Source organism: Marmota monax, unplaced genomic scaffold (genome assembly GCF_021218885.2).
Source record: "Marmota monax isolate L192 unplaced genomic scaffold, Marmota_monax_Labrador192_F-V1.1 WCK01_AAM20220418_F8-fsc00003, whole genome shotgun sequence".
Taxonomy (NCBI): Eukaryota; Metazoa; Chordata; class Mammalia; order Rodentia; family Sciuridae; genus Marmota; species Marmota monax.
Window position 1 is genome coordinate 30,051,854 of NW_026694084.1, and position 16,435 is coordinate 30,068,288.

The 16,435-nt window shown below is 37.3% G+C and overlaps 1 protein-coding gene across 6 annotated transcripts in view; it reads left to right on the forward strand.

The window, feature by feature from the left end:
- The window catches only part of Nsmce2 (NSE2 (MMS21) homolog, SMC5-SMC6 complex SUMO ligase), a 230,232-nt gene that overhangs the window by 116,888 nt on the left and 96,909 nt on the right, over nt 1–16,435 (forward strand). Inside the window, exon 5 of one of the 6 annotated variants that reach the window (XM_046464623.2) lies at nt 9,727–9,810. The exons of 3 other annotated variants lie outside the window; for them this stretch is intronic. In XM_046464623.2, coding sequence (XP_046320579.1) covers nt 9,727–9,810 — 84 coding nt within the window. 2 more of the 6 variants (XM_046464624.2, XM_058585721.1) reach the window with 2 other exon arrangements.

Consider the following 16,435-nt stretch of genomic DNA (forward strand, 5'->3'; position numbering starts at 1 on the left):
CCACATACAAACAAAGATGTTGTGTCCGCCGAAAACTGAAAAATAAATATTAAAAAAAAGATTCAATGAATTATGGTACATTTTTCTGATAGCCATTCTTTTCGAAGAGTTATTTCAAAAGTAGAAAAAAGTGCTTGATGTTTTGGTAAAAAATAAATAAATAAAACAAAAAACAAAACTATTCCTTTCGAAGGTGTTTTGATATATTTATTTATTCAATCAGCAGACATTTCTTAAATCCCTTTCAGTACAAGGTGTTAATTGCTGAAAATAAAAAGAAGAAAAGCAAGCCTTCTGCCTGGGAGGAACTTACAGTTCACTGCAGGTAATATCTATGTAAATAAGTAAAAATATAACCCAGAAGTACTAAAATAAAGCTGCATGCAGCATGCTGGGCAAACACAGAGGCAATGTAATGAATTCTGGTCACAGAATGAAGAGAAGACTTCCTGGAAGAGTTGACATTTGAGCTGGTCCTGGGTTGTTTCACTGGAGAAGGCAGCAAGGGCATTTAAGGTTGAGGGGTAGTGTAATCAGAGCCCAAGGGGACTGAGAGCATGTGTTATGTTTGAGGAAAGCAAATGTTCCAGAGGGGTTGGTGTGTAACATGATGGATCGTGCGGGCGAGTATAGTGTGCAGGAACAAGGCTGAGTGCAACCAGAGCAAGTGAGCCTAGAACAGGCATTGGAGCATGTGCCACCTCCATGCTCAGTTTCCTGTCACACATCTCGGTTTGTTCAGTTCTCCTACAGTCTTGTGAACTGTCCATACCCCATTCACAAGTAGAATAGAAGCTCAGGAAACCCAAAAGATTTCCCCAGATAATGTGTACAAGAGGCAGGCCAAAACAACCCAAAGCTTGAATTCCATGCTTGCTTTCCACTATTCCAGGTTGAGATAAGATTCTAGAAAACCCTGGGAACTGTCAAGGTTTTTGGACTATTTTTTATATATTTCTGTTTGTTTTTTGACAAGTGCTGTTATTTGACTTGTGAAGATGCCTCTAGTGGCAGAGTGAAGAATGAGTTGGAAAAAGATGCTACAGGAAGGAAGACAGAATAGATTGCCACAGAAATGCAAGCAGGACATGGAGAACCTGATCTAGGCAGTTGCAGTGGAAGTGGAAAGGAGAGGAGAGATGAAAGAGACTCAGGAAATGTAAGCTCTGAGCCTACTGGGGCACACAGTATTGGGAAGCTGTGCATTAGTATTCTCAGCCTTTTAAAAATCACAAACTCTTAAAGAGTATTTTTGAAGCATGTATCTAGTACAAGAGTTTTAATATTTTAGCTTCCTTTCCAGTGAATTTTCATGTGCATGCCATTTTAGAGACTAGAATCAATTCAAAGTAATGAAGAGAGTTAGCAAGAGGAAAGTGTAGAAGAAAGAAAAGGAGAGTTTGGTTTGGGATATACTGAATTTTAAGATTTGAAAATACTTTATACAAAAGTTGGAAGTAGTATTAAGGATTTTAAGAAATAAAATTACCTCAGGCTTATGTTCTATATGAAGTTCAACTTTATTCTCAGTAGACTCCAGTAGTTTTATTTTTTTTTCCCCCAGTTCTACTTTCTCCATATGGATATTATGGATTAAAAATTCAGGAGACTCTTTGTTATTTTTAGCTACCTATGTTTAATTGTTTGAATGTTTTATCATTTGATTCTCAACCAAATAATAATAGATTTTTAATATTGTTATTCTTGGTGGTCTAATTTAAAATAGATCTGGCCCAGGGATATATGTAGCTCAGTAATGGAGTGCTTGCCTAAGGTGCACAAAGCTCTGAGTTTGGTCCTCAACACCACACAAAACAAAACAAAACAAAATGCTCCAGGTGGAAGCTCTTTTGAAGACCTTATAGAATGTATTACATTGACCTGTTCATACTTCTCCAGAACTGTCAGAATTATCAAGCCTAAGTGTGTCTTCCAGGCAAAGAGCTTTATCCAAACATCAGAAAGTCTTTACTAATGGCTGATGGTTTCCAATAATTTTCTTAAAAATATAATTCTCCTTTCCTGCTGGCCAATTCTCCATTACTGAGTTAATACCTGTAAATTAGAATCCTTTCAATTTTATAAGGCACTTCAGTTATATAATTAAAGGTGCGAATCCTGATTAGTGTTTTAGTTGGTTCAGTTTAGTTTGATTTTAATTAAGGAGATTACTTTTTAAATCATCCACCAACCAAATTTTTTATCATTGATATTCAAAGCATGTTTCCCCTTGAGGAAGTGTGAGTGGGAAGCAGCTGTAGTTTTCTGTGTTGTGAAATCCTACTAGCTTTCTTCCTTTAGTCTATTTTCTGTTCATTATCAGTATCAGTCTCCTCAATGGATCTTTATTGAATATCCTCTAAGTAGTAGTCCTGTTACAGGCTTCTAGATGCTGATGTGGGAACTACCTTTTTTATAGTGAACGGATAAAAGGTGCAAAGGAAGTTACCAGTCCAGGTCAGGTTCACAAATAAATTGTTAGTGCAAAAGGACAAAATAGGTTTGCAAAACAAGCACCTAAAGGGGGAAAAAAAAAATCCAAGTGGATGGTTTCCAGGATCTTGCCCCTGTCTTTCTTGGACAGCAGGGGGCAGCAGCACAAGATACTTGTTCAAGCAAAGGGATCAGGGTTATCTGGCTCCTTACTAAGCTCTGTATACAGTAGATGAGCTGCCTTGGATCAACAGTAAAATTTTGAGACTTCAAAATAGAAAATTAAGATAGTGAATAAAATCATAAGTTGGTAGTTGATTAAAAATTACAGTATCTGATTTTATATTTAATGTTTTATCTTGGTCTTTTACTTTTTTAAGGCTTTATTTTATAAAATTTTTGAGAGGACAAATACTTAGACCTATTAACCATAGAATAAACTTTATCATGTCAGGATGGAGGCATTAATTATATAGTGTAAAAAGAAAATATGTTTGTAGTTGTTTTGTAGGTAGTCAAAGGATGATCTAATGTACAGGAAGTACTGTGCCCATAATAAAGACTCAGTAAATGTGAATGGCTGCTGACATTCTTTAAGACAATGACTTACTTCTCTGCTTGCTAGTGAGTTCACAGTCTATTGCTGCTATGGATTTGGCCAGTGTAAAATAGAACAATATATTGCAAGAGCAAAGTGATTAAAGCATCTGAACATCTTTGTTCTAGTTCTGCCACTTTAAGGTTGATAAGTCATCAGAGACCAGTTCCTTTGAAAAGCCTTTCATCCCTGCCTGGAACAGAGTTTGTTTCCCTGTGTGTCCCCTCAGTACTCTGCTCATGCTCATCACAGTGCTTTTTTACTCTGCAAGTCATTACCTACTACAGATAAAGAAATGTATGTAAGCAGTTGTGACTAGCATTTCATGAAAAAAGGAAGAGTACTGAATAGGGCATACTAGCAGAGACCAGTGTGTGTCATAAAGGAATAGTGTTTCACAAAACATTTGTTTCACTTAAACACATATTTTTATATATTGGGGTGTAATGTAATTGTATTTTTATAGCAGGTCACGATAAAAGAAATTTTGAAAAAAACTTTATTGTAGCACAGGTCACATCAGATCATGGTTTGTCACATTATAAATGAGTTCCCTTTATTATACTCTGCACCTCTTAGTAGGAGGAACCACATTTCTTTCTAACACCTAGGACAGATCTGCCTAGGACACAGTAGCTGTTCAGTAAAGTGGAATGAATGACCGAATGATATGAAGATCATTTAATTCCTCTGAACCAACCTTTCTTTTTCACAGATTTGAATGTCACCATTGTATTGGTACTATGAGGGTTAGCTGAGATCAGGGACAGGAACCTCCTGCTCTGTGCAGTGCTCTGTGTGCAATGCACATAATCAGGATTATTGTCTGGCATGATTTTTGTTATTGTTGAGCAAATAAGCCTCAGGATTTCTGAAAATCTTAGTGTTTTAAGGATGATACATTTATTTCAGGCTATTACTAGTACTGTGATATTTCTTTTTAGGTATGGAGTTAGAAGGTAACCTTGACATATTATATTATGGAAGATTTCAAGTGTATACAAAATAGGCAAGATGGAGTGTGGATGTCTGTGTGCTCCCCCCAGCTTCAACTGTCAGCCACTCATGGCCAATTTGGTTTCATCTACATCCTCTCTGACCTCCTCTTTCTCATATTATTATTATTATTAAAGCAAAGAGATTTCTTCTTCCCCTACAACCTCACACTCCATTCAAGAACTGTAGGTAAAAGCATTCTTAATGTTCTTTTAAAAACTTAGTCATAAGTACTAGAAAGGATAGCTTAGTACTTTAGAGTAAAGGACTGTTGTGTGAATGAGTTATTCTCTGACAGGAACTAGCAGGTAAATGAGATTTTATTTCTCAAGATTTTCATGTGATGGTGACCAACTACATTGCAAAAGAATGGTCACATTCCAGAGCCGTAACCAGTTCTGGAGGCTTAGTTATGCAATCCCCAGCCCTGTCATCTACCAGGATGTGACCTTTTGGAAAAGGAAGGGGTCTGCATGTGGCAGGTCTCGATTTTTGTGTTCCGTCATGTGATCACCTACAGACCTTTTGACTTCTGGGAATTCTATAATATTGTAATAAGCCCTGCTTTAAGATTCCATCCTAGGGTTGTAGAGTGCATCTTGCAAGTCAGAATCTACTTATAAGCAAAGAATTTTAAAAGCACAGGAAATCAGAACCACTTGGGGAATTAATAATTATTATTATTTTTAGTTTTCATAATTTTACAATTCTGGCTCTCATATGGTACAAACATCCCCCCAAAAAAAAAACACTAAAGATGTTTAACACTATCGGTTATTTTTATTTATGTAGACTTTTTCTTCCTTCAAGTCTTATGGAGTTTTTAAATTTTCAACAAGCAATCACAAAGTTTTGCCCATTGCATTAAATAGGTAGTGATTTTGCATGCTAAATTTTAAGATTTTTAGGTATTCTTTTTTAAAATATATTTTTAGTTGTCTATGGACCTTTTTTATTTTATTTTATTTTATTTTTTATTAATATGTGTTGCTGAGAATTGAACCCAGTGCCTTACACATGCTAGGCAAGTGCTCTACCACTTAAGTCACAACTCCAGCCCAGATTTTTAGGTATTCTTGACATGTTTTTCCAAAAACAAAATCAGTATAAATGCCCTTTTATTTTTAAAATCTCAACCCGTCTTTGTACTAATGCAATTTGATTGGTTTTCACCCGAGTGATGAAAAGTGGGGAGGGTTATGTGTTGGGACTAACAGGTGATAAGATTGTCATGACTCCAGATACATTGTGGATCACAAATATGGGTTGGCTCTGTCAGAGATATCACCTTTCCACCGTTTCCCTACGTGAAACCTAGAAGTCTTTGCCTTTTCCTCTTTCATGCCCTGCATGCAATAAGTAGAGCCTTATTGATTACTTATTTAGAAAAATCTCTTGGCTTCGTCTTTTCTGTTCCTGCAACCAGGGTATCATTTCTTTTTTTGCTTAGTTTTGTTATTGTTTTTTGTGATCCCTCCCATCTCCCGCCACCGTGTGATTCTGGGGATTGAACCTAGGGCCTTGAACATGCTAGGCAAACACTGAGCTGTATCTCCAGCTGTTTAAATTCTGTATTGAAACAGGGCCTTGCTGAGTTGCCCAGGTTGGCCTCCAACTTGTGATCCTTCTGCCTCAGCCTTCTGAGTAGCTGGAATTACAGACCATTCTCATCCTGTGAGATCAGACAGTGTCTGCGTTTTTTAAATTGTGAGAACTGGGCAAGCTCTCTCAAGTGTGTTATGCAGTTGAGGGATCTTGCTCTGAGCCTTTCCTCCCCTGTGATACAAGATTATCAAGGTAATCTCCCCAAAATATACTTTTTAATATAACTCACTTAACAAAACCTATAATTACTGACAAGTTACCAGGGATTTTCACATGTTATATCTCGTCCTACACAAACTACTCCATAAGGTTCATATTACCTCATGTTACTCCTTGTGAAATGACCCGTCATGACTTCTATTTCCCATTAAACCAATGATTAAACTCTTAATATTGATAGGGTTCCATATTTTATGCTATGACTCTGTTTTAGCCATTTAATCATCTTTCTTCCATGAGAACTGGACTTAGCCTGAGCCAGATATTCTTCCTTAAGGTCTTTTTTGGGTATCGATTTCATTCCTTGCCTGATTTCTACTCAAAATATCACTCTTGTTCACCTACCCCAGTCCCCCACCCATACTGTCCTCTCATTTCAACTTAATGTATTTTCCTGTGAATGTAAATTTGTTTTTCCTAATGTTAAAGTTTTTTTTTGCTGTAAAAAATATTATGTAGGATATTTGAAAGTGAAAAGATAGCTCTGCTGACTTCCCAGTTCTAGTCCATCTAAGTAACCACTGTTATGTGTCTTACAATAACTCCTTTATGCATAAACAAAAGTATGCATAGGGCCCGGGGCTGGGGCTATGACTCAGCGGTAGCACACTTGCCTGGCATGTGTGAGATACTGGGTTAGTTTCTCAGCACTGCATATAAATAAATAAAAAATAAAAGGTCTAACAGCAACTAAAAAAATTTTTTTAAATATGCATTGGCATGTGTATCATGCGCATATTCATTTACATACACAGGAGGCACAGGCACAGATGGAGAGATAGATATGTAGATATGTGTTTTATACAAACATACCATTCTACAACTTTCTTTTTTCAGTTGACAATACATCAGAAATCAGTGTGAATATGTTATTGCACTTAAACTATCTTTATTGCCCTAGACTGTCCCATGTTAATTGTTTTATGCATATACATCTTCTGTCTTCAAAAAGAAAATGGAAACTCTTTAAGGAAAAGAGAAATTCCCTATTCATTCTCTTTTCCATTCCTTTATTCTTTACTCTGTTTCTTCATTGTATATCACTATTCATACTGTGGAAAATCAAAGATGTTTGTTTCTTAATATCACTAAGGAGTTACAATTAAGTAGGTAAGAATTCTCATTTATTACTATAACTCTAAAGCAAGGAAGAAATTGAGAAGTGATACAGATATTCTCTGGAAATATGGCAGTGAGGTGATTTGAACAATCTTCTTGCTGAAAATAATTGAAACTATTGACGATATAAGAAAATATCCACAGGGCAGCATGGCAGTTTCATCTTCTCCATCTCTCTCACTACCAGCCCACAGCCCTCCCCACTTGGGTGAAGGAGGGCAACCTTCTTCTATTAGTACAAAGATAGCTTGGAATTTTAAAAATAAAAATACATTAACATTCATTTCATTTTGGGAAATAACTTCAAGAAAGCATAAAAAGATACAGAATTAAAAACTGAAATCTGAAAGGAAGTGAGCTTCCAGAGAGGCTTTCAGAACCCAAGTGCTTTTGCCCTAGGGCATTTGCCCATCCTGGTAAATGTGAACTTTTTCTTCCTCATAGTAGTTAAACAACAAAGAAAGCTAGGAAATGATTACCATAAATGCAATGATTTGGGGCTGGGAGACAGAGAGTTCCTCAATTTTTCTTTTTATTGACCTGATGGTGGTGATATAAAAGAATTATTTTCTGAACTAAGCATTTGTATTTTGTGTACTTTTCTGTACATATTTATAGATTACAACAAATAATTCAATGTAAAAGAAGTTTCCAAATATATGTATACAGCATGATTCCATGCATATGTGCATATTATATAAATGGTGCATATGTTTTTGTATATTATATAAGTAGGGGTATATAAAATGTTGCACATTTATATAATAAATGTAAAAAGCTGTATTTATATTCATTTATAAATGTGTGTTTCATGAACATAGAAAAAAATCTGGATGTACCAAACTTGACTCCATTAGTAGTAAGTGGATGTCATTCTTCAGAGATAAAAAGTGGTATGGAAGGAGAAGGAAGGAACTTACACCTTTATATCCTTTCAGTTAAATTTTAAAATAATCATTATTCTTATATTTTTTAGAATCAGATTTTTAAAAAGATATGACTTCTGTCTCTTCCCCCAGATAGTAAAGTACCCCCTCCACCATAAAACAGTACTGTTTGTTTGTTAAATGTATCATTTCTTTACTAGACCATAGGCTCTTAAAAGGAATTATATTATATATATATTATATATTATAGTTATATTTGTGGTTTTTTGTACCTAGTAAATCCTGGTACATGGTAGAAGGTCTGTGACACCAGTGAAAAATGAATGAGTAGGTGTCCCTCACAAAGAACAAAAGGCTGTAGGCATCCAGCAGATAAAACATTTTCTTAGAGGCTCTTGTTATACTTTGTAATATTATTTTGTACTGGCACAGCAGTGGGCATAAAGTTGGCACAGTAAATATAGGTTGATTTGAATTTAACCAGCACTTTGTGGAACTGTAGGCCAATGTGGAGCCCACCGTGTGGTGTGTCCTTCTTGATCCCAAAAAGCAGGGAAACGAAAATACCCTCTGAAAATCATTAAGCTGAGAAGTGAATACCTAATAGATTAAAGAAAAGAAATGATATGATCTCAAGAGATTGAAAGACATCTTGGAACTGGGTGTGGTGGCACACACATGTAATCCCAGCTAGGAGGCTGAGACAGGAGGATCAAAAGTTCAGGACCAGCCTGGATAACCTAGCGAGACCCTGTCTCAGAATAAAATTTTAAGAAAAAGCTGAGGATGTAGCTCAGCGCTGGAGCACTTGTGTGAAGAAGCCCTGGGTTCAATTCCCCATACCATGGAACACACACATACACACACCCATTGGGCAGTAAGATTTGACTATAACCTAGTTGAAGATATTGACGTCTTATACACACATGTGCACACACACCTACCTTGAGCAGTAAGATTTGACTATTGAGGGTATTGACATCTTAAACACATTCTCTCTCTCTCTCTCTCTCTCTCTCTCTCCATCAAAAGAGTGCTTTCTCTGCATGCAAAGAAAAACAAAAGCTTTTCTACTATAAATTGTATGGTATCAAACAAAGCACTGTCAGACCAACACTACCTGCCAGGTGAAGGCCAGCATCCCGTGTGCCTGGCAAACAGACAGCCCTGTTCTAGAGAACTGCAGAGGCTCTTGCCACATTTCTCTGGGATTCTTCTCATTTATTGCACTAGCTCTGCCTCTGTGTGCACCCAGCTTCCCCAGCTTTCCTCATATCATTTGCTTTCCCAAGGAGGTATTCCACTATCAGGCTGACATAGATGTTGTGTGCTATGAATTAATAAAGTCGTCTTTTTTTTTTTAATACATCAGTGTCTTTGTGAGTTTTGTTAGCATGGGTCTGCATTCCTGAGTCCAGTCAGTGAGATCGAGTATTAGAGTCTGCAAAGCTCATCAAGGTAAACACTATCTTGTAGCCATCTATTGGTATGGACTCTGTACTTCCCAGGTGTTGCCTGTCCCCATTGTCACACACCATGCTTCCTGTTCATTTCATAATGCACCAGAAAGAGTCTTCCCAGAAGAACGTGTTAAGAACTTAATAAGTGCACATTTTGCATAGAGAGTACTAAGTACTATTATCTTGATGACAGTAGACCCCTTTCTTTTAGGTGAGTATTATTTGTTTGGTTTTTGCAAATTCTACCCCTACACAGTAAGTGGGACATGTGTTGTAGATGCCACATTCTGAGGCTCTCCAATACTCATTGCCAGTCCTGTCTTCACAGCCTCTTCTGGCTCTCATCCCATTGCAGCATTGATCCTGGCATTATACTCAAGTCACTTCCTAACCTGGGTCTCTCTTGCAGCAGTGAAACCTAAAGAAGATGGAAGACACAATGAGTTCGACCAGATTAAGGATAAGGATGCAAGTAGAGCAGGCAATGAACGAGGTTATAGAATTTTTTTCTTCCATTCTCATCTGTCTCTTTTTCCTCAAAACAGTCCCAGTAGTATTTGAAAGAGCTTCAAGTCCCATGCATATTATAGAAGAAAATAGAACACAGGTTCTCTGTAATATATTCAGCTTATCTGTCACGGCACTTAAACCAGATTTCAATAAATCTTTAATACATCAGTGTCTTACCAAGAAAGGTTGACAGTGTAGATAACAGGACAAAACCCTTACAACTATTAAGTGAATCTCAGATTTTTTTTTAATTGGATATTGTGTAAACTTATTAAAGTGCACTACTAGTATGGGACTTAAACACCATTTCCCCCCCTTTCTTTCTTGTTCTTCTGCTGCCTCACAGCTCCAGCCATAATAAACAGTCACTAAATTTCGCAGGAATTTACCCAGAGCAATCCTGTTTATGTACATATTAGATACACACACACACACACACACACACATTTGTATGCATAAATATATGATATTTTTAACAGTAGATGAAGGTTTTGCAAAAAAAAACAACTTAGGATAAGTAAATATAGAATCTAGAAAAGATTTATTTTTTACAAACTAGGTTTTTAAAACTTGTTTTAACAGTCTCACTTTTATTTATTTATATAATTAGAATCCTGCAGCAAATCTTGGATTTACTGAGCTTAACCCAGATTTGCATGAGCTTAAGACCCCATGAGCTTACTAGTGCATATGAATCCCAATGTGTTGCTACAGAACTTTTCTTGTGTACTAATAATGATATGGAGCTGAATTGCTTTGCAAATAATTTAGACCATTCCTGGTTATTAAGATGCTGATTAACCAGCTCATGAATTTTCTAGGCCCTTTGGCCAAATTTCCAATCCTGTGGCTTTCCTTTGGCCTTGGATGAAATTGCTGCTAATGAGGAAGAGGGTCCTGTTTTCCTCATCTAACAGCTAGCAACGTGTACTTCACAAGGAGACGCCTTGGTGCAAGATCAATAGCTGCATAGTAGACTCTACTGTGATGGACACTGGGCTAAGGGCATCCAGACTCTTCAAACAAGCCTGTCACCTCTTCTGAGAGGAAAATCTCAGTACTGTGCTATCTTAGTGGATTAGTAACAGCTTCTTGTGACACAAACTTAGCATTTTCTAAAGCAAACGGAACATTATAGTGTATTATGTGCTGATAGGAGAAATTAAAAAGGTTTTACAAAAGAAAAAACCATAATCCCTTACTTCAATAAATGTTAATTAATAGGGAAAGGATGAATATGCTCACCATTTATAGTACGTCGAACTCTCAAAATTCATGTATTTTTTAGAACTTATACTTTCCCATTTTAGCAAGGTGTGTGCTGTGTTGTCCAAATTCCTGCAAGTAGGACAGTACTTAAACTGTACCATAAATAAAGACAGAGGAGTAAGGTGAGCCAGAGAAAGAGTCACCTGAGAGGTAACGAGTGTCTGACCCACTGTGATTCTCCCACCCCTCCCTGCATTGCCTTTTTCTTTGTCTCTTTCCTTCTGATGAAGGTCATGGTGTAGACAGGGCTAGACAAGGATTTTAGACTGTGGGATGGGTCTCTTCTGAAGTTGGGCAGCCTGAGGACAAGCTGCAGGGCAATTTCAGAATTATGCTGTCTTTAGATCTGCATCCTTTGCATCCTTTGCCTTAAAGCCAGCCCTGTGTAAACTGGCTCCGCGAGGACCTTGTATGGTGGCAGAGTAGGCAGAGGTTACTTTCTTTGTTGTCTTTCTAAGGTCCTTTTTCTGACATCTTTTTCTTCAATATCCTATAGACCTCTGACTCCTTAGATTCTTGTCCCTTTTCGGTAAAATTTTACCACAGAGGCTTGAAATCATTAAACAGATCCCTGTGTGTGTGTGTCTGTAGGTGTTATGTTTTATTTTAGTCAGTTTGTGATCCACTTGGGTCTAGTAGCAGTGATTTTCAAGTTCCTAGAGTATATAACTGATGGTGACATATCAACTCTGGATGACAGAGCAGACAGATGTCCCAGACCAAAGATCTTCAGGCATGAGAAATGCTTCTTTAAGCCGTAAATGCCCTTTGAGACTTCAGAGTGTCCATGTGGTGGGGAATCACTGTATGAAGAGAGAGGTTCCTGATGAGAGTGTGTTCCTATGTAAACAACGTTCTGGGGAGGAGTTTGAGAACCTCTGATACAGATGACAGTTGAAGCCAAGAAGTAGATGAGATTATCCAGGGAGCGTACACAGAATGAGAAGAGAGCAGGGCATGAGGGTCAGACCTGGCAAAGCTGAAGAGAGAGAAAAAAAAAAAAACATTGGGTAAACAGGACAGTGTAAAGAAGATAAAGTTGCTCTGCGATGGAGCCAGTGAAGTGAAAGGGAAGAGCGCCCTAGGGCAGCCACTGACGGCTGTGCACAGCGTGGTGAAGGCTTGTGGGTCAAGATGATGAGCTGAGCTTACCTGGTAAACTTCACAGGCTCACCCCCACCTCTACCACCCAGCCCCAGTTTCTGAATTTTATAAATGACTTTAATAGGAAAAAGTTCCTATCACTGCTAGCTAGGAAATGGCCTTGTGCAAATGCCTAGCTTCACAGAACTTGGTTCCAGTGAGAACCTGTCACCATGGAGCTCATCTCATGCTAAATGGAGAACTAGTGCCCAGCACTCACTGATACCCCCTCATCTTGCTTGAGCAAGCTGGTGACCTGCGTGAACTGCAGCACTATTGTGATAGGAAAGGGAGCATATCTTGAAGCTTCTGGAGCCTCTGGCAGTTACCCAAGTGCTAGAGAAGAGATGCCCCTACTCACAGCTCAACGCATACCCATGCAATGGCTCAGAGCTCTGGCTGCCTCTTGGCAAGGTCAGACCAGCTGCAGAAGGGACACTGCTAGCTGGCTGTGGGTCACAGTGCTATACCAGAAAGGAATATTCAAGCATGCTCACATTTTTTTTTCTTTTGCCTGACCCCAAATGATTAAAAAGCCCACAGAATTTTGTCATAATGCTCTCAATTCTCAATATTGGATATGTGTAGAATCTAAGTGAGCAGATGTTATTGGTTTGGGTGAGGAGGTGGAAGTTCAATTAAACAGGGAATGAATTAGAGATTGTATTAGAGGTCAATCCAGAACTCCATGTATTCCAATTTCTCAATGAAAAATTGAGCACGAGAGAAGCGAAGTCCAACAACAGTAACAGTATTCAGAATGAAAACAAGTATGCAACAAGGAAATCATGACTCTTCATATCAGGGCTATGGGTGACCCCCCCAAAAAATTTAAAACATATGATATGTGAATTGTATCTTAGTAAAGATGTTAATAATTATGAAAGAATCACTCAAATGTGTTCTAACAAAATTGTTCTGTTTCAAAGATAAAGAAATCATAAGCATTCATCTGTTCGAGGATGGGGTAGGGTAGAGTGAGGGAGGGAATGATTATCTAAAAGGAAAAAGAATGAATTTGTATCCAGTTACCTAATGCTACTACAGACTAAAAATAGCTGAATATCACCAGAAACATTAGAGGGGGAAAGGGTTATACTAGTATTTTACCTCAGTCAACTGAGGTATCTTTTCTTGAAAGGGCAACAAAAAGATCATCATTGACCTTAAAAGATGCACAGAATATCCCAATTATGTGTATTTCCCCTGGAAAAAAAATATGTATGTATATATGCAAAGGCATGTTGGAGCCAACCAAGTAATTAATCAGAATAAAAAAAGTCTTTTTTTTTAAAGTGGCATAGAATGTACTATGAATAGCAGTTATTACCATTGTGGCAAGCAATAATGCTAATGACCAATGATTCCTCAAAAAAGAATGATATAGCAGTCCAGTAGTAAGGATCAGTAGTTACAAGGTGCTATTTCTCAACAGCTGGACAGGAAGATGAAAACAAGAGTGCAAGGAGACTCACAGAATACTTTTTGGTTATTGGCATCAATGAACTTAGGATAAAGAAAGTTTAAAGTTTAGTAGTAGCAGAGTAAAAATAGGATGAACTTCTCAAGGTACTCATCTTTGTTGGCTAAAGAGATAAGGGGAAAAACTTCTCAATATGTTGGGGGACTACTTATTCAGTGTGTCTAAGAGAGTGGGGAGAAAACTTTTTAATCAGTATTGTCAAGGGGTGGAAAAAGAGAAATTATTTGGAAGTATAATCCAGAATACAATTTAAAATTAAAACCAAGCATATTTATCACTGCACAGTGTCTACCATGTTCTCTCTCTTTTTAAAAATATTTATTTCTTAGTTTTAGGTAGACACAATATGTTTATTTTATTTTTATGTGGTGTTGAGGATCGAACCCAGTGCCCCGTGCACCAGGCAAGCCACATCCCTAGCCCACCAGGTTCTCTTAATTTTATCTGTTAAAAGATAGAATTCTAATTGTTTTTTAGTATGACCATAATATGATCTAGAGGCATATGTTTTAAAAGAATAGTAATAATTGAAAGATTGAAAATATATCTCAGCCAGGGTGTGATGGTGCACACCTGTAATCCTGGAGGCTTGGGAGGCTGAGGCAGGAGGATCACAAGTTCAAAGCCAGCCCCAGCAATTTAGCAGAGCCCTAAGCAACTTGGCAAGACCCTGTTTTGAAATAAGAACTGAGAAGGGCTGGGATGTGGTTCAGTGGTTAAGCAGTCCCTGGTACCAAAAACGAAAAAAGAAAATATATCTCAGACAACAGCAAATGGGAAAAGTTGGAGTGCTACTCTTACTATAGAATTTTAGGCAAAAGTATACCAGATTTCAAGTATTTAATACAGAATTTTTAGCTATAGTCAAATTACTATATTACAACCAAATTCTGTATTTTTTTTCATTTTCTTAAAAGTTAAGAATACATTATTCTTTTAAAACTACTTATTGGAAATCTTAATTAAATATTAGCAAATAAAATCTGGCAACATATTGAAAGAATCGCAAACATGATCAGTTAAGATTTGTCTGCTAACACAGTATTCCTTCATCACTAGAAAATCCCTAGTAATCACATTAAGAGATCTATAGGACACCCTTTTCAGTCATTAATTGCTGTGAGCCAAAGCATTGTTGCTCTGGGGGCTGGTGAGCCAGCAGGGAGCCAAAGTGATGGTAATTTTCTCTGTGAAACCTAAGTACCATTGTAATAATAAGCTCATAAGATGTTGTGTGCAACATTTTCAAATCATTGAGAAAAAGTTGATGAATTAAATAAAAATTCTTGAAGTCATTTGTTAGATGTTTTAATAAAAATATATTTTATATTTAGGTATTTTCTAGAGGAATTGAAGATTTTAATGTTAAAAATTCAAAGCAAACTACAAGAATAAACAATCTGTGGATACTCATGTTACTTTAATGTTTCCTTAGACCTTTTCAATCATGTCAAAAGAACATGTGCTTGTAAAGATTTATGCACTGATGGATAGTGTTGAGACAATAAGGACAAAAGGAACGGCAATCATTTTGCAGAATTTATTTGAAGGTTTTATATACGAAGAACTGAAACTAAAAGGGATGGAACTCAACATCATAACTTGTTTTAAGTTTTTACAGCTGAAGTCCAATATATTAATAAGACTCACTATCATTCTTCAGGTGCATCCAGATATTCTGTGCTTTACATGTGTTACCCCTGTAGTACTGAAAAACCCGAGGAGGTAGGTGCAGATAGTATTTTACAGGAAAGAATGGAGACACAAAAGGATCTAGTAACTTGCCCTCCAGCACCCAGCAGGTAATTAGCAGAACCAGGATTCAGACACAGTCTGGTGCCAGAGCCTACTTTCCTAACCATTGTGCTATCCCGACTGCGTCTCAGAAAAACAATCTTTTGAGATAATCAGGGAGGGGAGAAATTTAACTGAAGTATATGTTGGGCCGTCACTTCCAACTTCACAGTGAAAATCCTCTTTCCTCCTTTTCTTACCTAGCTGCAACCTTTGCCAGCAGATCTTCATGGGAAGGATTTAGAACTCAAGTTCATTGAGTTGACAAAATAACTTTCAGAAAATCATTTTGAAAAATTTTTGAGTAAAACATTTCCCTGTTTACTCCAAAACAAGTCAAGGGACTTTAATGCCACCTGCTCCTGTCATAAGCTTTCATTTGCAAGGCTGATTTCCTCCATTTTCTGCTGTGAAAGCAAAGCAGTATGATCTGCTGGCCCACATTGAGCTCTCCTCCACACCATTCACTGGTCAGAGAGCAAGAGTCTCAACTGGGGCTCCTTGCTTGTGTTGGTAGCACATGATCAACATTTTTAAGCAAAAAAAAAAAAAAAAAAAAAAAAAATCCACATTCTGACATTGCTTTAATATCTTAAGGTTGGGTTGGTTTTTTGTTTGTTTTAAGTTTCAAACATTGAAGTCAGGCCTAAGATTTTTAAGTTTCTGTAAGATGGCATGGACATTTTAAAACATTGCGAGTCACAGTGGTACACACCTATAATTGAAGCAACTCCTGAGGCTGAGGTAGGAGGAGTCCAAGTTCATAGCCAGCCTGGGCAACTTAGTGAGAGATTAAGATAAAAAATAAAAAGGCTGAGGATGTAGCACAGTGGTAGAGCACCACTGGATTCAATCCCTAGTACCACAAAAATGAACAGACAAATATTGAGAAATAACTATTTTATATGTATGCTTTTGG